This window comes from Zootoca vivipara, chromosome 8 (assembly GCF_963506605.1).
Source record: "Zootoca vivipara chromosome 8, rZooViv1.1, whole genome shotgun sequence".
NCBI lineage: Eukaryota > Metazoa > Chordata > Lepidosauria > Squamata > Lacertidae > Zootoca > Zootoca vivipara.
Genome location: NC_083283.1, coordinates 662,378 through 682,439, shown reverse-complemented (window position 1 = coordinate 682,439; position 20,062 = coordinate 662,378). Strand labels below are relative to the sequence as shown.

General features: G+C 52.7%; 2 protein-coding genes across 3 annotated transcripts; both read right to left on the bottom strand.

The window, feature by feature from the left end:
* Window positions 1-1,385: 1,385 nt before the first annotated feature.
* On the bottom strand, window positions 1,386-11,967 carry GPAA1 (glycosylphosphatidylinositol anchor attachment 1). 2 transcript variants are annotated; one of them, XM_035124615.2, is made up of 13 exons: window positions 11,875-11,967; window positions 11,446-11,542; window positions 10,564-10,743; window positions 9,359-9,470; window positions 9,105-9,252; window positions 8,572-8,673; window positions 8,003-8,199; window positions 7,589-7,785; window positions 6,900-7,053; window positions 5,901-5,996; window positions 5,184-5,383; window positions 4,802-4,972; window positions 1,386-2,211 (listed from the first exon to the last, which is right to left on the bottom strand). In XM_035124615.2, exons 2-13 carry the CDS (start codon window positions 11,517-11,519, stop codon window positions 1,968-1,970), a joined length of 1,875 nt encoding a protein of 624 aa, XP_034980506.1. In that variant the 5' UTR covers window positions 11,520-11,542; window positions 11,875-11,967; the 3' UTR covers window positions 1,386-1,967. The 2 variants fall into 2 exon arrangements, with proteins under 2 accessions (XP_034980506.1, XP_060134190.1); XM_060278207.1 differs by lacking the exon at window positions 11,875-11,967 and adding an exon at window positions 11,669-11,838.
* Window positions 11,968-14,955: 2,988 nt separating this feature from the next.
* EXOSC4 (exosome component 4) lies at window positions 14,956-19,706 on the bottom strand. The gene is made up of 3 exons (XM_035124654.2): window positions 19,449-19,706; window positions 18,611-18,817; window positions 14,956-15,922 (listed from the first exon to the last, which is right to left on the bottom strand). Exons 1-3 carry the CDS (start codon window positions 19,617-19,619, stop codon window positions 15,563-15,565), a joined length of 738 nt encoding a protein of 245 aa, XP_034980545.1. The 5' UTR covers window positions 19,620-19,706; the 3' UTR covers window positions 14,956-15,562.
* Between the last annotated feature and the right edge of the window lie 356 nt (window positions 19,707-20,062).

The window sequence follows — 20,062 nt, the reverse complement described above, 5'->3', positions numbered from 1 at the left end:
GTCCCTTCTAGGAACGGCATGCTCCGTCGCTTTAACCCCTTAATGACCCTCGTAGGGGTGGAAAAGGAGCCCATCCAGCTGTCTTCTAGACTCAGCCCTTGGTCCATCCAGCTCAGTACTGCTGACACTGACCGGCAGCAATGGCTCTCCAGGGCTTCAAGCAGGAGCCTCTCACCTTCCCCAGCGCTTCCTTTTGTTGTACATGAAATGGGGGTCAGTATGTGCTGCATCTAAGCCTTGCCTTGCCGCCCCAACCCTCTGCTGCCGCATCTCAGGCTGGCAGAGGCCCAGGGAGAAATCCGCCCAGGAGCAGCTGAGGCTCTTGCCCAAGGGCCACCCGGCTCCTGTGCCTGGGACCTTAGGCTGAAGGGCAGGTGCTCATTCCTGGCCCAATTCAATGTGTGTAGTGGCTTCCTGTCTGTGAAATGTTCGGTTTTTATAGAGAGAATCTTGTATTTTTCTCTTGTGAACCACCCTGAAATCTACAGATGAAGGGCATTATACAACCTAATAATAATAAGTGCTGCCTGGAAGGACAGATCCTGAAGCTGAGGCTCCAATACTTTGGCCACCTCATGAGAAGAGAAGAATCCCTGGAAAAGGCCCTGATGTTGGGAAAGATGGAGGGCGCAAGGAGAAGGGGACGACAGAGGACGAGATGGTTGGACAGTGTTCTCGAAGCTACCAACATGAGTTTGACCAAACTGCGGGAGGCAGTGCAAGACAGGAGTGCCTGGCGTGCTATGGTCCATGGGGTCACGAAGAGTCGGACACGACTAAACAACAACAACAATAATAATCTGAAGAAGTGTGCATGCACACGAAAGCTCATACCAAAATAAAAACTTAGTTGGTCTTTAAGGTGCTACTGAAGGAATTTTTTTTATTTTACTTCGACCCAGACCAACACGGCTACCTACCTGTAACAATAATAATAATATATTTATGCCCCGCCCATCTGGCCGGGTTTCCCAAGCCACTCTGGGCGGCTTCCAACAAAACATAAAAATACAATCTATTAAGCATTAAAAGTTCCCTAATTAAAAGCTTTCATTAAAAATAACAAAATAAAATAAAAATCTCTAAGGTGTGTACAATGTAAAACCAACCAGTATCATTAGAACAAAACCCAGTATCATTACAACAAAAAGACAACATGAACCCAGTGAAACTGCAGCAGTATAGAAGCATGCCCTGTCACCTGGAGCTGATGGGAGTTGCAGTCCAGCGACATCTGCAGGGCCAAAGGTGGGACCAGCTGTTGCTTTGCTTTACTTTTTCATGCATCTTAAGCACAAGGTTATGGCTGATATTTTGAATTGTTAGTAGATGCCCCAAGAGCTGTGTTTCAAGTGAGGAGTCAGGATGAAAATAAGTGCAAGCACTGTATCAAAATCTTTTGTCTTTATTTTAATTTTAAGATTGTACACAGCCACTCTCCTAACCACCCCACCCCCACCCCCCAGTATCTTCTCGCATTGCTCACATCAGAGCTGGTTTTTGGCCCCGTGTGGTCCACGTGCAAGCTGAAGCCACCGAGAAAAGGACCAGCCACACTCCAGACCGGCCTCCTGCCCCTGAGATTCACACTCGTGCCTTAAGGCAGGGCCTTCTGGATACCACCACAAAAGAACCAGGATCCAGTTACCCCAGCCCAAGCTCCCCATCTCCTGCAAGCTCTGAGCAGCTGCCCAGCCCGCCCCATGCCCAGAACTATGAAGCGTGGCTTCAGCTGCCGCAGATGTCAGATTCCACAAGACCAGGATATTCCCCAAGCAGGCATCCCCTACAGAGTTCCAGTTGACGGCTTCAGGAGGCCTCACGCCCCTGCCCCTGAGTTTCACATTTCAGAAATCACAGTGGAACCCAGCAGGATGGAAGAGACACCTCTCCTGGCTGCCCCAGGGAAGTCCTGCCCAAAGAGGATTTGGCCAGGCCAGTTCAAGCATGGAGGCAGCGCCAGGGGGCTACTTCCAGAAAAGCACATTCCAGAGCAGAAGCCAGCAGGGGTAGACGAAGATGGCGATGAAGGGGAAGACGATGGAGCCGTAGAGGTGGTGGTCCAACAGCCCTTCCGCAATCGCCTGTAAGAAGCGCTGCCAGCCCTCCAGCAGGGAGATGGGGTACTCAATGAGCTCCTGGTACAGGAAGATGCAGAAGAGAAGTGTGGCTGCTGGCGTGACCAGGACCAGCAGCACAGCGTACAGGTACCTGGGGGGAGGAAACAGGGAAAGAAAGCTCTGGGCTCCTGTGCGGGCAGGATGTAGGGTGGGTTTTGTTGTCAGAATTTGCATACCACCCTTCATAGAATCATAGAATCCTAGAGTTGGAAGAGACCACAAGGGCCATCCAGTCCAACCCCCTGCCTTCTTGAACTGCGGTGCCCAGAACTGGACACAGTACTCCAGGTGAGGTCTGACCAGAGCAGAATACAGTGGTACTATTACTTCCCTTGATCTAGATGCTATACTCCTATTGATGCAGCCCAGAATTGCATTGGCTTTTTGAGCTGCTGCATCACACTGGTGACTCATGTAAAGTTTGTTGTCTACCAAGACTCCTAGATCCTTTTTACATGTACTGCTCTCAAGCCAGGTGTCACCCATCCTGTATTTGTGCCTTTCATTTTTTTCCCCAAGTGTAGTACTTTACATTTCTCTTTGTTAAAATTCATCTTGTTTGCTTTGGCCCAGTTCTCTAATCTGTTCGTCATTTTGAAGTGTGATCCTGTCCTCTGGGGTATTAGCCACACCTCCCAATTTGGTGTCGTCTGCAAACTTGCTCAGGATGCCCTCAAGCCCATCATCCAAGTCATTGATAAAGATGTTGAATAAGACTGGGCCCAAGACAGAACCCTGTGGCACCCCACTAGCCACCTATAGATCTGTAGATCTATAGATCTTGGGGCAGTTCACAATATAAAAACACAAGATAGAAACACAGAATACACAATAAAAACCTTTCCAAGTTGCACAGAACAACTCCATACCTCCCTGCTACTTCAAGATGAAAACCCAGATGCTACAGACTCGGTTGCTAGATTTTGCGCCGCCGTGATGGTTATTCGTCAAAGGATGGTTTGCGCCACAAACGAGGCCCCAAATGCAAGACCTGTGCTCCTTCATGCTCTCTCCCTGAGTCACTTTTAACTTTTCGTCCTCGTTTCTATCTGTTTAAGTTATGTATGGTGTAATTGGAGGGGCGCGGGTGGCGCTGTGGTCTAAACCACAGAGTCTAGGGCTTGCCGATCAGAAGGTCAGCAGTTCGAATCCCTGCGACGGGGTGAGCTCCCGGAAAGCACATCAAAGTGCAAGTAGATAAATAGGTATCACCTTTTAACTACTACTTTTTATCCCTTACCTCAGGGATGGCCAACAGGTCAATCGGGATCGACTGGCCGATCCCCGGGAGGTCCTAATCGATCGCTGTCGATCGTGGGCTCCTTTTCCTTTGCTTTTGCCTAAAAGCACCTGGCCCAACCCCCTCTCCCCTTGCTGCATTTTCTCCTTTTCTCTTGAAGGGAAGACGGAGTTTTAGCTGTGAGGCAGACTGCTTCCACAGCGATATTTTGGTGAGTGGCTAATCCCCCTCCCCCAAATTTTTTGCCACCCCCCCAATTGAACTTTATCCCCTGAACACCCACTAAAACGGAGCATTTCCCCCTCTAAAAAAGCTCAACAATTTTGACCTGAACCCCAATAAAACGGGGATAGATCACTTTACTGTGAGTAGATCACAGTCTCCTGGAAGATGGCCACCCCTGCCTTACCTGATTTAAGTTTTATGCATTCTATTTATCAGTATTTTTAATCTTATGCAAGTCTGTGACCAAAATAAAGTTTGATACCGATACTGAGGAACAAAAACAAAGCAATAACCCCCCTCCCCTTAAAGCAACCATTCCTTCTTCAGCCATGGACAGGGTTGAAGGACAGGACAAAGGGTCCGGGGCCACCTATTTGAAAAAGGGAGACGCTTGCTTTGGGGACACACTCTGCACCCCCAAACTCCGCAACACCCCTACAGAAGGATAATGGGGAGGACTCTATTCCTGCAAAGCACCTTTTGGACAAACCAGGCCTATTTGTATCTCCATTTTGAAACTAAGGCCAAACACATCGTCCAGATGTGGGCAGCTCTGCTTTGCATGTCCTGAGGAAGCCCAACATACAGAAAGAAATTGGGCTCTGCTAAGCATTTGCCTTCTTGCTTCTCCCTCTGGACAAACCCTTCGCTTTCCCCACAAAAAACTGGCCCAGAAGAGGGGGAACGCAGCCACTTCATTAGGCCAGGGATGGGGAGGCTGCAATTGTCCAATTGGTGCCGTCAGGCTACAACTGCCACCTTCCCCGAGGTGTTGGCTGCGGCTGAGGGCAGCTGCGAACTCCCAGCAACATTAGAATCCTAGAGTTGGAAGAGACCACAAGGGCCATCCAGTCCAACCCCCTGCCAAGCAGGAAACGCCATCAAAGCATTCTTGACATATGCCTGTCAAGCATCTGCTTAAAGACCTCCAAAGGAGGAGACTCCACCACACCCCCAGGAGTGCAAATTCCACTGTCGAACAGCTCTTACTGTCAGGAAGTTCTTCCTAATGTTGAGGTGGAATCTAAACATGAAAGGCCCGTGAAAGGCCTGCGCCTCCCTTTGATAGCTGGAGGGCAGAGCTCAGGGGGAGGAGGGGCAATCAGACACCCGTCATCTGCCCTGGGCAATTCTGGTGATCCCTGTCCTTTGCAGCCCACTTCTTGTGGGGTGGGGGCAGAGAGGGAAGCAGGAAGCAGCCCCACATCGTACGTACTTGGGCCCCGTGGGCTGGACAAGAGCAGCAACAGGCACCATGGTGACGGCCAGCAGAAAGCCCAGGGAGAAGTTGATGAGGGCTATGCAGCCCAGCTGCATGGCCAGGTAGAGGAGTGAGACCAGCTTCAGCGTCATCCAGCCACGGTCACTTCCCGAGCCCGTCAGGACCCTGTGGGGCAGAGACACAGAGCCAGTCTGCAGGCGGCACAACCACAGCCCCTTGAAAAGAAGAGCAACAGCAGCCTGGCCCTTGCCCCAGAGAGCGCTGGGCAATCAGGCACCCCTTTAAGCTCTACACGTCTCGCCCTCTCCACACAAGAGTCACACCGGAGGTCCACACCTGGCCTGGCCGCCTCCTCCCCTCCCTCCCTCCCCCTCACCTGTGCGTGTTGTGGGGCAACGCCAGTCCTGCCACGTAGATGGCAATGACCGTCAGCACCACAGCCTCTGACTCCGAGACGGGGAAGTGCTGCGTGGCCACCTGCTGCCCCAGGATGGGCACAAAGTAGAGGGCGAGCCCCGTGGCATGGCAGATCAGCAGCGGGGGTGCCAACGTCAGCAGGCTGGTGGGCTTGGGCTCCTGGGTGAGAGAGGAAGGCAGAGGGGTCAGGAGAAGGGCCCCCTCCCAGTATGGGAAGGACATACATTGCGGCAAAGGCCGGGGGGGGGGGGGGAAACAACCCCACCCTTTTCCCAAAGAAGAACTCATTGTGCATTTGGGCATCTCTGCTGGAACAAGTGCAGCAGCTGCACCAAAAAGCAGGACTACTTTGACCCCCCCCCCAGTATGCCTGGCCTAGGGTAGAAGAGGGGAGGGGGCTGTGTCCAGGGCACATCACATTTCCAAGCCATTCTCTTCCTCAACCAGCCATGTCTTTTTGAGGTGCTCTCTCTTTGCTGGCCATGCCATCCGTTGGAAGCAGACAAGCGGCACCCATGTTTTGTTGGGGGGGGGGGCAGGATTACAGGAATGGGCTGTGCAGGGCTCCAGGGTAACTGCAAGAGGTGAGAAATGCCCGTGCAGGTCCTTTCCCCCACGGAGTCCCTTCTCCGCCCCCTCCCCAGGACCACCGACACTCCCCGCCCCATCTTCTCACCTCCAGAGCAACAGGACTAGGACCTTGGTCTCCGTCGCAGAGCCGGTCATCTGGCTCCACGTCGTAGTGGCTCAGCTTCATCCACAGGTCCAGGGCGTGAAGAGGAAGGAGGAGTCAAGGGAAAGCCAGGACCTCAGAGGACGTGGAACTCCAGCGCAAGGCATCCCACCCCCTCACCCACATCCTAGGGGACACAAACCAGACACCCCCCTCCCCAAGTATTCAGAGGAGCCAAAGGGGGTGGGCTTCCAGGGTCTAGCTAAGGCGATGCCAGGGAACCTAACATCCCTCGGCCTCTTGTCAGAACACCTCTGGCATTTGCTGCAAGGGTGAAGCTCTGCTGAGATGAATGAATAGCAAAGGGAGACACACAGGGCAGAGCAAGGCAGGCCTCTGGTCCGCTGATCATGGCTGCGGCAAACAAGGGCTGCTCCTGAAGGGCTTGGCTGCCAGGCCTAGGGGCTAGCTACAATTGCTGCATGGAAGAGGGGAGTCCAGAGGGATGCAGCCAGTGTTTGCTGAAATTCTTCCTTCTGGCTCAGGAACAACATCGCACCATGACGCTGTCTGGCCGAAGGGTAGGATTGGCAGCCTGGCACTACTGTGGCCCCCACCCCTGAAGTCTCCTCAGGCCACCTTCCCAACAGGGGATGCCCCAGGCCCTATCAGCTTCTGCTCACTCTCACAGCTGGTCAGGGCAGAAGCTCCAGAGCCTGTCCTGTCCTGTCCACCCTCAGCCCAGAGGACCCTCCAGTTCAGCTCTCTGAGCTCCGTGGCCAGTTGGGCTCCCAGGGGCCTGGCCTTGGTGGCAGAGGGAGTCTCTCCTGAAGACAGACTCAGTTGCCTCGGGTGAGACCATCAGCCTGCCTGCTTCCTAGGGAGTCCTCCACTCTGCGGCCCCACAGTGGGAGTTTCTCCTCTGACCCTGCCCTGGATCCCAACGCAGAAGCAGCAAGAGACAGAACCGCCCCCCCCGACCCCTTCAGAGGGGGAGGATATCTTGAGGACCAGGATGAGGATGAGGAACCCGAAGGCCGGCATGTAGAGCCCGATGGAGACGAAGCGGGAGAGCGACGGGAGCAGGTAGAAGAAGTAAGACTGGTGGAGGCGCTCCAGCAGGTTGTTCAGCTTCCGGAACATTCCCTCCAGGGTCCTGGGGAAGGCAAGCGGCGGGGTGAGAGGCAGAATTCTTCGCTTTGAAGGAGGAGAGGACTAGGGATGGCTACTGGCCAGGAGGGCTCGGCTCTGTATCCACAATCAGAGGCACAGAAAGCACAGGAAGGAAGAGAGCAGCTCCTGGGTTCGAATCCTGTTTGTGAGCTTCTTCCCATTGGGGCATCTGGTTGGCTACTGTGAGAACAGGAGGTTGGACTAGAGGGGCTCTTCTTTGGCCTGAACCAACAACCAGGCCCCGCTTACGCTCTCATGGAACCTCCAAGCCCAGAGGCAGTCCACCTGCGTTCCTAGGTTTTCAGGGGCATTCTGCCACTGGGAGAAGAGGATGCCAGACTAGATGGGCTCTTCTTTGGCCTGATCCAGTAACCACGCTCTTCTGATGTTCGCCTCCCCCTTCTGAGGCAGGTGGGGGCGTATCCCAACCCTTCTCAACTTCCACCCAAGCCGAAGTCTGCTCCTGCTCCCCAAACAGGGTCCCTCGCACCCATGCCCTGCCAAGGCCCCCTACTCACGTTCCAACCATGCCCATGTCAAACTTGTACTGGCGGAAGCTGTTGATGCCGCGCAGGGTGATGGCCTCGATGTGGTAGCGCAGAAAGAGCCCGTGGTCCCCCTGCGGCCGGCCAGAGCCCTGCTTGAGCACCATCAGGAGCATGGTCTGCAGAGAGTGGACGAAGGCCGGCAGGGAGTCCCAGTCGGAGCGCTGCAGCTGGAGGGCAGCGGAGAGGGGACTCAGGACATGACGACTCGGCCCAAAGCAGCTCCCTGCACTCAGAAATCCACCCCAGGGAAAGAGGCATGGCAGGAGCCTCCCCTCCAGCCAGCTGGGGCCTTTGCCTAGGGGGCCCTGGGCAGGGCCCAAATGATCTCCCAGGGATAGCCCCCCCCCCTCCAGCAGCCCCCCCGAGCCACCCCTTCCCACCCACCTTGCCCTGAATGGTGCAGAGCAGCCCGTTCTTCTGGCAGAAGGAGTAGAAGAGGTGGACGAGGTCCAGGTTGGGCAGCTGCCCGTTCAGCCCCTCCACGGCCACATCAAAGCTGGTGATGACGTCGCTGCTCAGCTCCAGGGCAATGGCAGCCTGGATGGCTCCTGCCCGACCCAACATCCCCGACGAGTGCACCTCTGGGGGGTGGGGAGAGAAAGGATGGTCCCAGGTTGCTAAAGTAAAAGCCGATGAGGGGGGCAGCTGTTCGCATCATGGGGTTGGGGGCGCTGCCCTTCATTCCCAGAGGATGGGAGCCAGGGCAGGGCAGAAGCCCGGGGTGGGGGGTGGGGGGATGAGCCTTTGTTGCTGGATAACAGGACCCTGGAAGAGCTGGCTGGGTGAAGGGACGTTGCGGGTCTCGGCCAGGCCTAGGGGATGCAGGCAGGGAGACACAAGGGGGCCGCTCTGGAGAAACAAGAGGAGGGAGGAAGCAACTTCCCTCCCCCCCAGCAGCTCCAAAGCAGGTGCTCCAGGCAAACTCCCCCAGTGCGCACGCAGCGCCCTCTCACCTGTGACATTGACGTCATGATAAGCCTCCAGCCAGGCCTCCATCCCAATCAGATCGTGCTCATTCACCAGGAAGATGATGTCTTTGGCCCAATAGATCTGACCTAGGACAGAGGGGAAGCTCAGCAGCCCCCATGAACCACCTGGGCAGGCCCATCACTGGCACACATCACCCCCCAGCAACAGGCAGAGGTGGTTCTTCCCTCCCAGCCAGGGGAAGGGAAACCAGAAAGGGGCATCACGGGGAGGAGGCTGGATCCTACCTCCGTCTCGTTCTAGGAAATTTCAGGCATTACAGTTCTGGGCAGGGTGAGATACGGAAAACCCAGATTTTAAACTTGCACAAATTCAAACGAGCCTATTTGGCCTGGATTCCAGCTGGCTTGGATTGCACCCCTCCATTTCTTGGGAAACAAATCAAGGGGAACTGGGGACAACCCCCCCTCCCCCCGACCTTCACAACTCTAGCTTAGGCGTGATCAGCTGAAGGAACTCTAAAGGCCTGGCAGCCAAAGGCCCACCCCTCCCAGCTCACCTCGGAAGTGGGAGGCCAGCGCCAGCATCAGCCCCACAGCCTGGTTGTTCTGCTGCCCCTCACTGCAGGGGACGCTTAGCACCAAGGACTCTGTACTGGCTGCCCGGGGAGCCCGCAGGATCCCATAGACATTGGTGCCCTTGACCATCTGCAAAGAGAAGGGCAGGCCTGAGGGTTCATCTCCCCAGCAGCGGAACAGCCGCACCCTGGCCCACCCGCCTGCCCCCGGAGGGGCCTGGAAGCCCGGCACCTACGTATCTCTCTCGCATCTCATCGGGGAAGGGCAGCGTGCGGGAGAAGGATTGCTTGTACACCTCCAGGCCCAGGTTCCACATGGTCTTCTCCAGCCAGGCCACTGGCATGCCCCTGGGGAAAGAGGGAGGGGCACCAGGGGCGGGTGAGGGCCCAACGCTCCTCTTCTGCTCCACCAGCTTTTACAGCAATGCCCCCCTTGAGGAGGGAGGGGGTCTCGACCAGGTGGCAGAAGGGCCAGTTAGGCTGGCTGATTTATCCCACACTGTGTCACCACAGTATAAAAAGAGATACAATGAGATCATCTGCGCTATACAATAATAATAATAATAATAATAATAATAATAATAATAATAATAATAATTTTATTATTTACACCCCACCCATCTAGCTGGATTTCCCCAGCCACTCTGGGTGGCTCACAGCACATATCACAACATACTCAAGCATCATTCCTTAAAAACTTCCCTAAACAGGGCTGCCTTCAGACAGTTGTTTATTTCCTTGACATCTGATGGGAGGGCGTTCCACAGGGAGGATGCCACTACTGAGAAGGCCCTCTCCCTGCTGCACTTCAGCACCTGCGCATTTTACAACATGTGCACGTTTTGAAGAACCCTGTTCTCAACCTTCGAAATTTCTGCTTTTATAAAGGAAAAATCTTGCACTGTCTCCAGAAGAAATCCAGGCTTGGATGTGGGTGGCCCTCCAATGGAAGGGAACACTCAACACTGACCATTTATTCTTCACTATGTAAGAGTTTAAAGGGGAGGCAAGGCTTATCCGCGCCCCAGAAAAGTCTGCGCAGAATGCAGAACTACTGCCAATGTTAAGAGATTGCTCTTGCCTGGCTATGTACGAAGGAAGACAGTTGCCAAGGTGTGCCAAGCCCAAATTTCCACCGGGTGCAGAAAGGCCCTAAACTTCACTGGGGGAAAACCTGCTTCTTCCCTTTGATATCCCACTCCTGGCAGAACAGAAGACTTTTTCTTCTTGTAGAGCCAGAGAGTGTTGGGGTTTCTCTGAACCTGATGGGCAAGACCCTGGGTCAGCAATGTTGGGGGGTGGCACCAAAATGCCCGCACTGAGCCACTGGGTTCACCTGGGGCCTGAGAGTGCCAGCCCCCCGCACAGCCCCGGACGCACTGGGCGGCGGCGGCCCAGGAGGTCCTCTGCACCCCACGGGGCTCCCAAGCCCCTCACTCACCCCGCCTTCTTCTTGTGGCCAGCAAACTCCCGGGCGTAGGACAGGGCGCGCTCCCCGTGGACGAAATGCTCCTCCACCATGGTGGAGCCCATGGCGTTCTCCGACATGTAGATGCGCAGCGTGAAAGGGTGGAAGGCCAAGCCCAGGAACCAGCCTAGCCCCACCAGGAAGCTGATGATGCTGCGGAGAGAAAGAGAGGGAGGCCGTTGGGGGGGGGGCAGGAAGCTGCCTGGCCGCGGGGAGGGGGGGGCAGGTGGGCTTTGCCCCATGGGAGCCTCCAGAGGTCTTTTTCTTCTCCCCCCCCCCCGATTTAAAATAAACTTTATTAAGATTTAAATTAAGATACATTCCATACATACTCAAGGACTACAATCATACCAAACAAACACAAACTCATATATAAATCATAATATACAAAATCATATATAAATCATAATATACAAAATCATATAAATCATATAGTAATAAAAAGAAAAAAAAGGAAATGCTACTGATAAAAAACTGTAACTTTCATCTCCAAATAATAATAATTAAAGCAATCATGGTGTGTTGAAAGTAATGATAATACTGTAGCATAATATTCCAAACCATGAAGAGAAAGAGAAAAAAGAAAAAGAAAGAAAAAAGGAAAAGGAAAAAGGAAAGAATAATTTAAAAAAAGAAAAAATATACATTTAACTCGTCATTCGCGTCCAGAAACAATCAATAACAGTATCCTCTTATTCATCAAAAATCTCGATCTCGTATCTATATTTCTCCCACTAAAGACTCCCACTTATCTCTATTCTCAGATTTCTTTAAATATTGTTTCCTATTACTGCATTCCCAATTGAATGTAATTGAATAAATATCTCCAAGAGGTCTTGGCACGATGCTACTCACCAGAGCGGGGTGTTGAGGCGCAGGAGGAGGCGGGAGAGGGCCCGCCGGCGGTAGGGGTCCGAGAGCAGCCCCATGGCCCCGCAGAGCTCTCAGGGCCCTGTGGGGCAGAGAAGGGGGAGCAACGCCATTAATAATAATCACAACAACAACAACAATCACCCCACCGTCCCCCTCCCCATTTCATTGGCGCTGCTCTCTCCTTGGGCTTGGACCTGGCAGGGACCTGGGTTCGAATCCCGCTCCCTCTCGGACGCCCCCCCCCCGGGCCTGGCCTGGCCTTCCTCGCAGGGCCGTTGTGGGGTCTCGACGGGGCGAGGCCTGCGCTCCTCCTCGAGCCCCGAAGGCCCCCAGACAGGCAGAACGAGGCTCCCCCACCGCAAGGGGCGGGGCGAGGGGAGGTGGGCGGGGAAAACCGGGCCCAGCACCCACCGTCCACGCGGGGCTCCTTCCGGGGCGGCCGAGCGCAGGGAAGCAGCGACCGGAGCCGGCCAGAGCGGCACCCGGGGCCCTGGCGGAAGCGCGAGGGCGGCGAGGGGCCCGCCGGAAGTCCCGCCGCCCAGAACGGCCGCTCCAGCCCACGGCGGAGTCTATGCTCTCGTGGCGCTTCCGGGCCCAAGAAGGTCGCTCTCCCGAAGGGGAAGGGAATGAGAGGTCCTCTAAGCATGTGCAGAGTGCACTTGGGGCCCCGCCAGACCCCCTCTCTCGCAAAAGGGCGCTGTGGTTCGTGCACTGCAGAGACCCGCTTCCAACTCTAACGATTCTGATTCTCCGCCTGGGGGATTTTAATTTAATTTAATTTCGCAGTCCTCCCCGGAGCTCGAGGCAGCTGTCTCCGGGCTCCCCTCAGTGTTACCCTCACAAGGCCAGCTGGAAGCCGGATCCTGCCCCTCCCCCGGGCCAGAAGGGGCCGCATGGAAAAGGCCCCCTCTGCTCCGCCTGGCCCTCGAGAAGGCGCTCTCCCTGCGCACCAGAATCCCTGAGGCCTCTGCGTCCCCTGTGGCTCCTGGTCTTCCAGGCTGAGTCCTGGGCCAAGTCTTGCAGGTCGGAGAGGGTGACTTGCTCAAAGGCAAGTCCAGGAAGCCCCCTTGGAGCTGCAGTCTGGAGCCCCTGGCCAGCCAGACCTCCCTCCCACCGTATTTGATGGCGCAGCAGACAGGTCTTCTCCACAAGAGCAGCTCCTCTCAGTGCCAGCCTACAGCCTCTCAGGGACAGGCCCTTCCTGCGTCTCTCCAAGGACAGTCTGCCACCAACAGGGAGCCCCTGAACATCCACGGGCAGTTGTTTTCCTAGCCTGGGAATGAGCATGCCATGCTCAGTCCCTGCTGGCGTCTCCAGGTGGGGCTAAGAAAACACCCCCAAGATCCACTTGGTAGAAGGGTTTCCCACATGCCCACTTTTTGCTCCCGATGCTCTCAAGGATATGTTGCCTCCAAGATCTTGGCTGGGAAATGTTGCATCTCACTCAGGCTTGGAGGCCTGGCTGGCATCATCCTGTGCAAAGAGCACATGGCATAAGCACTTGTCAACCTTGGTGAGCACTCGGTGTGGATGGGATGTTTCTGGAGAGAACTGCAGTGGAAGTTATAGTATGTACTTTGCTAGATCCCCTACTTGTGAGTGTGGAAGGACATTGCTAGGTTATTGTTAGCTTGAATGACAGGAATTAACCAGGCATGTTTTGTGACTGACGCGGGTCCAACTGCGATGACCATGTGGAGATCTCTGGGTTCCAGGTTGGTGAATGGGGAAAGCCAAATGTCTCTTCGAGAAGGATCTGAAATACTTTCCTTGAAGCTTGAATCAAGCTTCATTTGGGAATCAAGATTGGCACAAATGCCCTCAAGGGGACCCCATCTACACCACCACTCTAGTATCTCACCAACATGAACCCCTCAGGATCAAGCCCTGTGTAATAAAGGCTCCCTTTCCTACCCTTTCTCTGTTGCCTGAGACTCTATGTAACCATATTTCTTTATGAATGAATACCGTGTATCTTTATTTTTAAATGAAACCCCCTTTTGTTACTCTGGCCAAGGGCTCTCAGGGATGCAGGGAACAGCCATAATCCTTTAAGCTACACACACCTGGACCCATTGTTTTTCCCCGCCAGGTACTCAAGGATAACCTCCCAGATACTTACTGGTACTTGCTTATCAATGTCCTGGGACACTGTGCATTGTTGTTGTTGTTTAGTCGTTTAGTCGTGTCCGACTCTTCGTGACCCCATGGACCATAGCACGCCAGGCACTCCTGTCTTGCACTGCCTCCCGCAGTTTGGTCAAACTCATGTTCGTAGCTTCGAGAACACTGTCCAACCATCTCGTCCTCTGTCGTCCCCTTCTCCTAGTGCCCTCAATCTTTCCCAACATCAGGGTCTTTTCCAAGGATTCTTCTCTTCTCATGAGGTGGCCAAAGTCTTGGAGCCTCAGCTTCACGATCTGTCCTTCCAGGGAGCACTCAGGGCTGATTTCCTTCAGAATGGATAGGTTTGATCTTCTTGCAGTCCATGGGACTCTCAAGAGTCTCCTCCAGCACCATAATTCAAAAGCATCAATTCTTCGATGATCAGCCTTCTTTATGGTCCAGCTCTCACTTCCATACATCACTACTGGGAAAACCATAGCTTTAACTATACGGACCTTTGTCGGCAAGGTGATGTCTCTGCTTTTTAAGATGCTGTCTAGGTTTGTCTTTGCTTTTCTCCCAAGAAGCAGGCGTCTTTTAATTTCGTGACTGCTGTCACCATCTGCAGTGATCAAGAAGCCCAAGAAAGTAAAATCTCTCACTGCCTCCATTTCTTCCCCTTCTATTTGCCAGGAGGTGATGGGACCAGTGGCCATGATCTTGGTTTTTTTGATGTTGAGCTTCAGACCATATTTTGCGCTCTCCTCTTTCACCCTCATTAAAAGGTTCTTTAATACCTCCTCACTTTTTGCCATCAAGGTTGTGTCATCTGCATATCTGAGGTGCATTGTAACTGCATATCTGAGGTGCATTGTAACTGAGGTGCAGGTAACTGTGCATTGTTACCTTATGTTAATCCTGTTTACCTGTACGCTAATGCCCCTTGCACCTTCCCCTTTTCTGACATTTTACCCTGTCACAAGTGATGTATGTATGATGCTTTCGATGTGCATTATGGGATGGTGGTGGGAACTTTTAAAAGTTCTTGCAGCCCTGTTCACGGGGTTCAGTCTGGCATTGAACCTGCTGTGCAGTAATAAACCTTGCTGTTTGCTCCGGATCATGGCTGGACTCCTTCGTTTTATACTCCACAACGACCACAGGCCCTTGCCTGATGAGAAGGGTGGCTGAGCATTCTCGTACCCAGAATTTTGCCCTAACAGTTTTATGCTGGATTGTTTTATTTGATTTTTAATGTGTTGTATACCGCTTTGAGATTGGTTATTTAAAATATAAATAATAATATATAATATATAATAATAATAATAATAATAATAATAATAATAATAATAATAATAATATACCGGGGGGGGGAGTGCCTAGGTATTTCATTGTGGCAACCGTAACCTAGGTTTAAGGCGCCATTTGGGCAAGTAGATTATATATCTGAGTTTCTAACACTGGTTAGCTCTGATAATGCAGGCATGCATTTCCTCTGATAGCGCAACTTAATTTCTATGCACATGTAAAGCTAAGATGAGGGAATGGCTCCATCTAAGCTGTGCAAAGTTACAGGCCTTTTGTGGCTCCCCCAGTGGCCAGAGTTGTTCTGGACAAGTCAAGCGTCACAACAGTGTGTTTGTTGAAGAAACACGCACAGAAGCCCGAGTCAGGAGGGGGCAAGGCTCACCCGCTCTTAAATCTCAACCAGTCCTGAGCTGAGGCCAGAAAGGGAAGCCACGTGACGTGTGCTCAAGTGACCCACGCTCCGTACTTTCTTTGGAAGAATATTTAATTCTCTGACATGTAAAAAAGAAGCAAACCTGTACAAAAAGGCTTAGTGCAAGGCACCACAGGCAATGCAAGGACACCCCCCACCCCCCGCATCTAGCTGCGCATTCCTCTCCCACAGAGAGCAGCTCAGTTCAGGGAGGAAGGGGGAGATTCTTGGCCGCATCCAGAGCTGGGGCCGCCTGAGCGAATGGCAGAGGGCTCACTTGCCCAGCAGAGCAGTGACCTCACGCAGATGCTCCCTCACCACCTGGTCCAGCACGGCATAGACATCCTTGCAGGCCTTGCTGGCGGCTTCCATGATGCGCTCCAGGTGGTCCTCGTGCAGCCGGGCGTTCATCTCCAGCAGCGCAATCTGCTCCGACTTGGGCAGCAGCGCCAGGGCCATCTGGGGGCCACCGGCCGCCTCCTCCACGTAGTTCAGGTCGGCCAGGGGCGTGTCCTCCAGGAAGCCGGCCGAGATGGCGCAGACGTAGTCCCGCATGGGGATGCCGGCGTCAATGACCGCCAGAGTAGCAGCGTTCACCGAGGCACAGTAGTTCCCGCCGTCCGCCTGCAGGATCTGGAAGGCACAGGAAAGGCTTCCTCAGGACCCAGTGGAAGGAGCCCCTCCCCCCCCCAAGGCCCCCGGCCAGAGCCAGACCCTCAAGCACCAAGGACACCTGCGGCAAGGGCACCCACTTTGCACAGCTACGTCTTGGGGGAGCGAGCAAAGAGGCAAGGGGGTGGAGGAATCATAGAATCGTAGAGTTGGAAGAGACCACAAGGGCCATCCAGTCCAACCCCCTGCCGAGCAGGAAACACCATCAATTTGGCTTTGAAGTTTTAAATCCTCTTCCTTTCCTGTTTGGTTTATTTCTCAGAAATAGACTGTATCCCTCTATTACTACATTCCAATCATGAGACTCATCCCACCAGGTTTCAGTGATGCCTATTATGTCGTATTTAGTTTGCTGTCCCAAGAGCCAAGAGTTTTGTTTTTATTATTATTATTATTATTTGTAAAGTTGTTTATTTCCTTGGATGTTGTTTTATTTCTGGAGTGACAGTTTGAGGGAATTTTTTTGATAAGTAGTTGTCATGGTTTGGTTTAATGCTGAGGTTAAGTTGCACTGTGTGTTTTGTATTTTTGTTGAGTTTATTATAAGACTTGACGGTAGACTACATTTTTTGTGGTTTCATTTTTTGCGTAGTTTTGTGGATTGCCAACTCTAGATCATGCTTCATATAGTTGTCCATGAGAGAAGCAATCTGTTTCTAGATGTATAGCGCAGCAGTTCAAAGTTTGTCCCTGGGATTTGTTTATAGTCATTGCAAATGCTAATCTTATTGGAAATTGTAATCTTCTAAATTGGAATGGTATATCTGATGGTATTATTGGTATTTGAGGAATGAGTACATCTTCATTTGTGAAAAGTCCTGTTATGATTGTTGCTTCAATAATGTTTGACATTAATTTTTTTTGGGGGGGGGGTAGTGTATGAAATGCATATCCAGGACAAAAAACACTATTACCTTAATCACACGGCTGTCCCAGAAGACTGGATCACTGCCTTTAACACACACTTTCTCCTCTCCCTAGATATGGAGCTTTTGAAAACAACAGCAATGTGAGTAGGAAGCTGGTTGGTTTTAAAAGAGGATTGTTCTCCAGCTCTCTGAGACTGGAATCCTAGACTCCCTCGCCTGTGAGTAAGTTCCATTTAACTTAATGGGCATTACTTCTGAGTAGGCAGGGATAAAATTGGTCTGTAAATCATCCTGCATGCTAGAAATAAGTTCATGAGGAGCAGAAGTTAATATTGATTACTTTTCATTATGGGGTACACATGTATGATTTGGACATTTTGCGTTTTGGGGTTTATTATTTCTGTTTTTCTGGATTTTTAAATTTTGGAGGTAATCTTTTTGTATTTAGGTTGGGTTTTTCTTTTTAAATTGTGCTGTTTGTGGGTGTTTTAGGTTCTGAAGTAGCTGTTTGTGGGCGAGTTACATTTTCTAAATTTTTTTGTTGGTTTAGGACAGGCATCCCCAAACTTCGGCCCTCCAGATGTTTTGGACTACAATTCCCATGATCCCTGACCACTGGTCCTGTTAGCTAGGGATCATGGGAGATGTAGGCAAAAACATCTGGAGGGTCGAAGTTTGGGGATGCCTGGTTTAGACTTGTCCGCCCCCCCCCAATATTTCATTGCAACGTGAGGCTGCAAATGACGGTCAGCTGCAACTTGTTGCCTTGGGGCGTTAGAGACAGTGATTGGAGTCAGCAAATGGCTAAAATGTGCAGTAGATTGAGTTTGGAAATGGCGGGCAGACGTTTGAGGCCGTGGTGTGAGGCACCAGCGGTGGGAGGCAGCGGACTGCGGCACGGCAAAAATGGCGGGCAGGGGTTTGAGGCAGCGATGGCTTCGCGCGACCTGCCTTTGCAGAGTTGGCGACGTGGCTTTGTAGGTGGGAGTGCTCAATCAGGCTTTCTATTGGATACTGCTGGAGTTTTCAGAGCTTCTGGCTGTGACGTCTAATTTGGGCGCCATTTTTTGTGTTTAATCTTTTTAGGTGTGAAAGGTGTGGTTTTTTTTGATATTTTTTAAATGTCAGATCCCTCCCTGATGGGCAAGGTACATTGTGCCCAAATTTGTTAATTACGGTTCAGTGGCTATGGTGAAAGGCTGTTACACCTGTGCGCGCGATGCCTACATTTTTATATATATAGATGGTGATGATAATAATTTATTTATTACTTATATGCCACCCATATTATATTATTATAATATAATAATTAGGATAATAACTATCCTATAATATTAACTAGGATAATAACTAGGAGAAGGGGACGTCAGAGGACAAGATGGTTGGACAGTGTTCTCGAAGCTACGAACATGAGTTTGACCAAACTGCGGGAGGCAGTGCAAGACAGGAGTGCCTGGCGTGCTATGGTCCGTGGGGTCACGAAGAGGAGGACATGACTAAACAACTAAACAACAAAAAATTATATTATTATACTATTATTATTATTATTATTATTATTATTCTATTACTTATATGCCCCTCATCTGACTGGGTTGCCCCAGCCATTCTGGGTGGCTTCCAACAAATGGGAAGGATGAGTCCTAATAAATTAGGGTGGGGGACACTGGGGTGGACTTGTGGAACCCCAAGTTTGCTGCTCTCTTCAAGGATGCTGGAGTGGCCTCCTTCCCTTGGGACCCCCCCCCCAGTCTCCAGCCAGGGTGGCCTCCTGGCGTCCCACCTGCACATAGATGTCGATCTGCGAGCGCGGGTAGAGCTGCGTGAGGATGGCGGCGTCGAAGGTCTGCTTGAGCTGCAGGCTCATCTCGCCCGCCTGCCGGTCGCCGTGGGGCCGCCGCTTGCGCTCGCCGGTGCTGAAGGTGGCCAGGCTGAACTGGCAGTTGAGCAGCGCCTGGTCGGGCAGCGCTTTGCTGCGGGAGCCGCGCATCTGCCAGAGGGAGGAATCATAGAATCATAGAATCATGGAGTTGGAAGAGACCACAAGGGCCATCCAGTCCAACCCCCTGCCAAGCAGGAAACACCATCAAAGCATTCCTGACAGATGGCTGTCAAGCCTCTGCTTAAAGACCTCCAGAGAAGGAGACTCCACCACACTCCTTGGCAGCAAATTCCACTGCCGAACAGCTCTTACTATCAGGAAGTTCTTCCTAATGTTTAGGTGGAATCTTCTTTCTTGTAGTTTGAATCCATTGCTCCGTGTCCGCTTCTCTGGAGCAGCAGAAAACAATCTTTCTCCCTCCTCCATATGACATCCTTTTATATATTTGAACATGGCTATCATATCACCCCTTAACCTTCTCTTCTCCAGGCTAAACATACCCAGCTCCCTAAGCCGTTCCTCATAAGGAGGAGAGAGGGAAGAAGAAGTGGGGGCGCGCGCGACGGGGAGGGCGAGCAGCGCAGACCCCCGGCCAGGAGAGCTGCCCTGCGCCCGCCGGGCCCCTCCCTCCATCCATCCATCCATCCATCCATCCATCCATCCATCCATCCATCCATCCATCCATCCATCCCCCATGGGCAGGCAGGCGCCCCCCTCCCTTACCCCCCCCCCGGCCTACCTCGTGGGGCCCGTAGACGACGGCCAGCGCCTTGGTGTTGCCCTGCTCCAGGTAGGCGGAGCCATCGGCCTGCGCGAAGACGCCCAGGCGGGCGCGGATCTGGCGCAGCTCCCCGGCGCGCCGCCCGTCCACGCGGTAGCCCTGCTCCGACAGCAGCTCCAGCCCGGCCATGCCCCGAGGAGGCGGCAGCAAGAGCGAGAGCAGCAGCAGGAGGAGGAAGAAGAAGAAGCCGGGCCCCGCTCCGCCCCTTCGGCGCCGGCCTCGCCCCCTGCGCCGCCTTCCTCCCGCCGCCACGCGGGGCGCTCTGCGCGGACTCGCAACCGGCGCGCCAAACGGCTCTCCAGTGTTGCGCCCCCCCCCCCAGGCAAGCCGGGAAGTGGCGATCAGGAATCAACCCGCCCCTTAGACTATATTTTAAAATTTTAGTCTGATGTTATATGATTTCAGTTTTGTTTTGCTTTGTATTTTTATATTATGTCCGTGGTTGAGAAGATCTGATGTATTCTTTTAAAAATTTGAAATAAAGATTGATTTGTAAAAATAAAATAAAAAATTAACCCGGCCAGGAAACCGGGGTGGGGGGGTGGGGGCTGAGACTGGGGTCGCCGCCGGCG

Coding starts and splice junctions, on each gene's coding strand:
- GPAA1 (XM_035124615.2), bottom strand. CDS start 11,519: ATGGGGCTGCTCTCGGACCCCTACCGCCGGCGGGCCCTCTCCCGCCTC. Junction 7,054..7,588: donor GACATGGGCATGGTTGGAAC/GTGAGTAGGGGG, acceptor TGCCTTCCCCAG/GACCCTGGAGGGAATGTTCC. Junction 5,997..6,899: donor TCCTCATCCTGGTCCTCAAG/ATATCCTCCCCC, acceptor CTTCCTCTTCAC/GCCCTGGACCTGTGGATGAA.
- EXOSC4 (XM_035124654.2), bottom strand. CDS start 19,619: ATGGCCGGGCTGGAGCTGCTGTCGGAGCAGGGCTACCGCGTGGACGGG. Junction 18,818..19,448: donor TCGTCTACGGGCCCCACGAG/GTAGGCCGGGGG, acceptor TCCCTCTGGCAG/ATGCGCGGCTCCCGCAGCAA. Junction 15,923..18,610: donor AGATCGACATCTATGTGCAG/GTGGGACGCCAG, acceptor TGTGCCTTCCAG/ATCCTGCAGGCGGACGGCGG.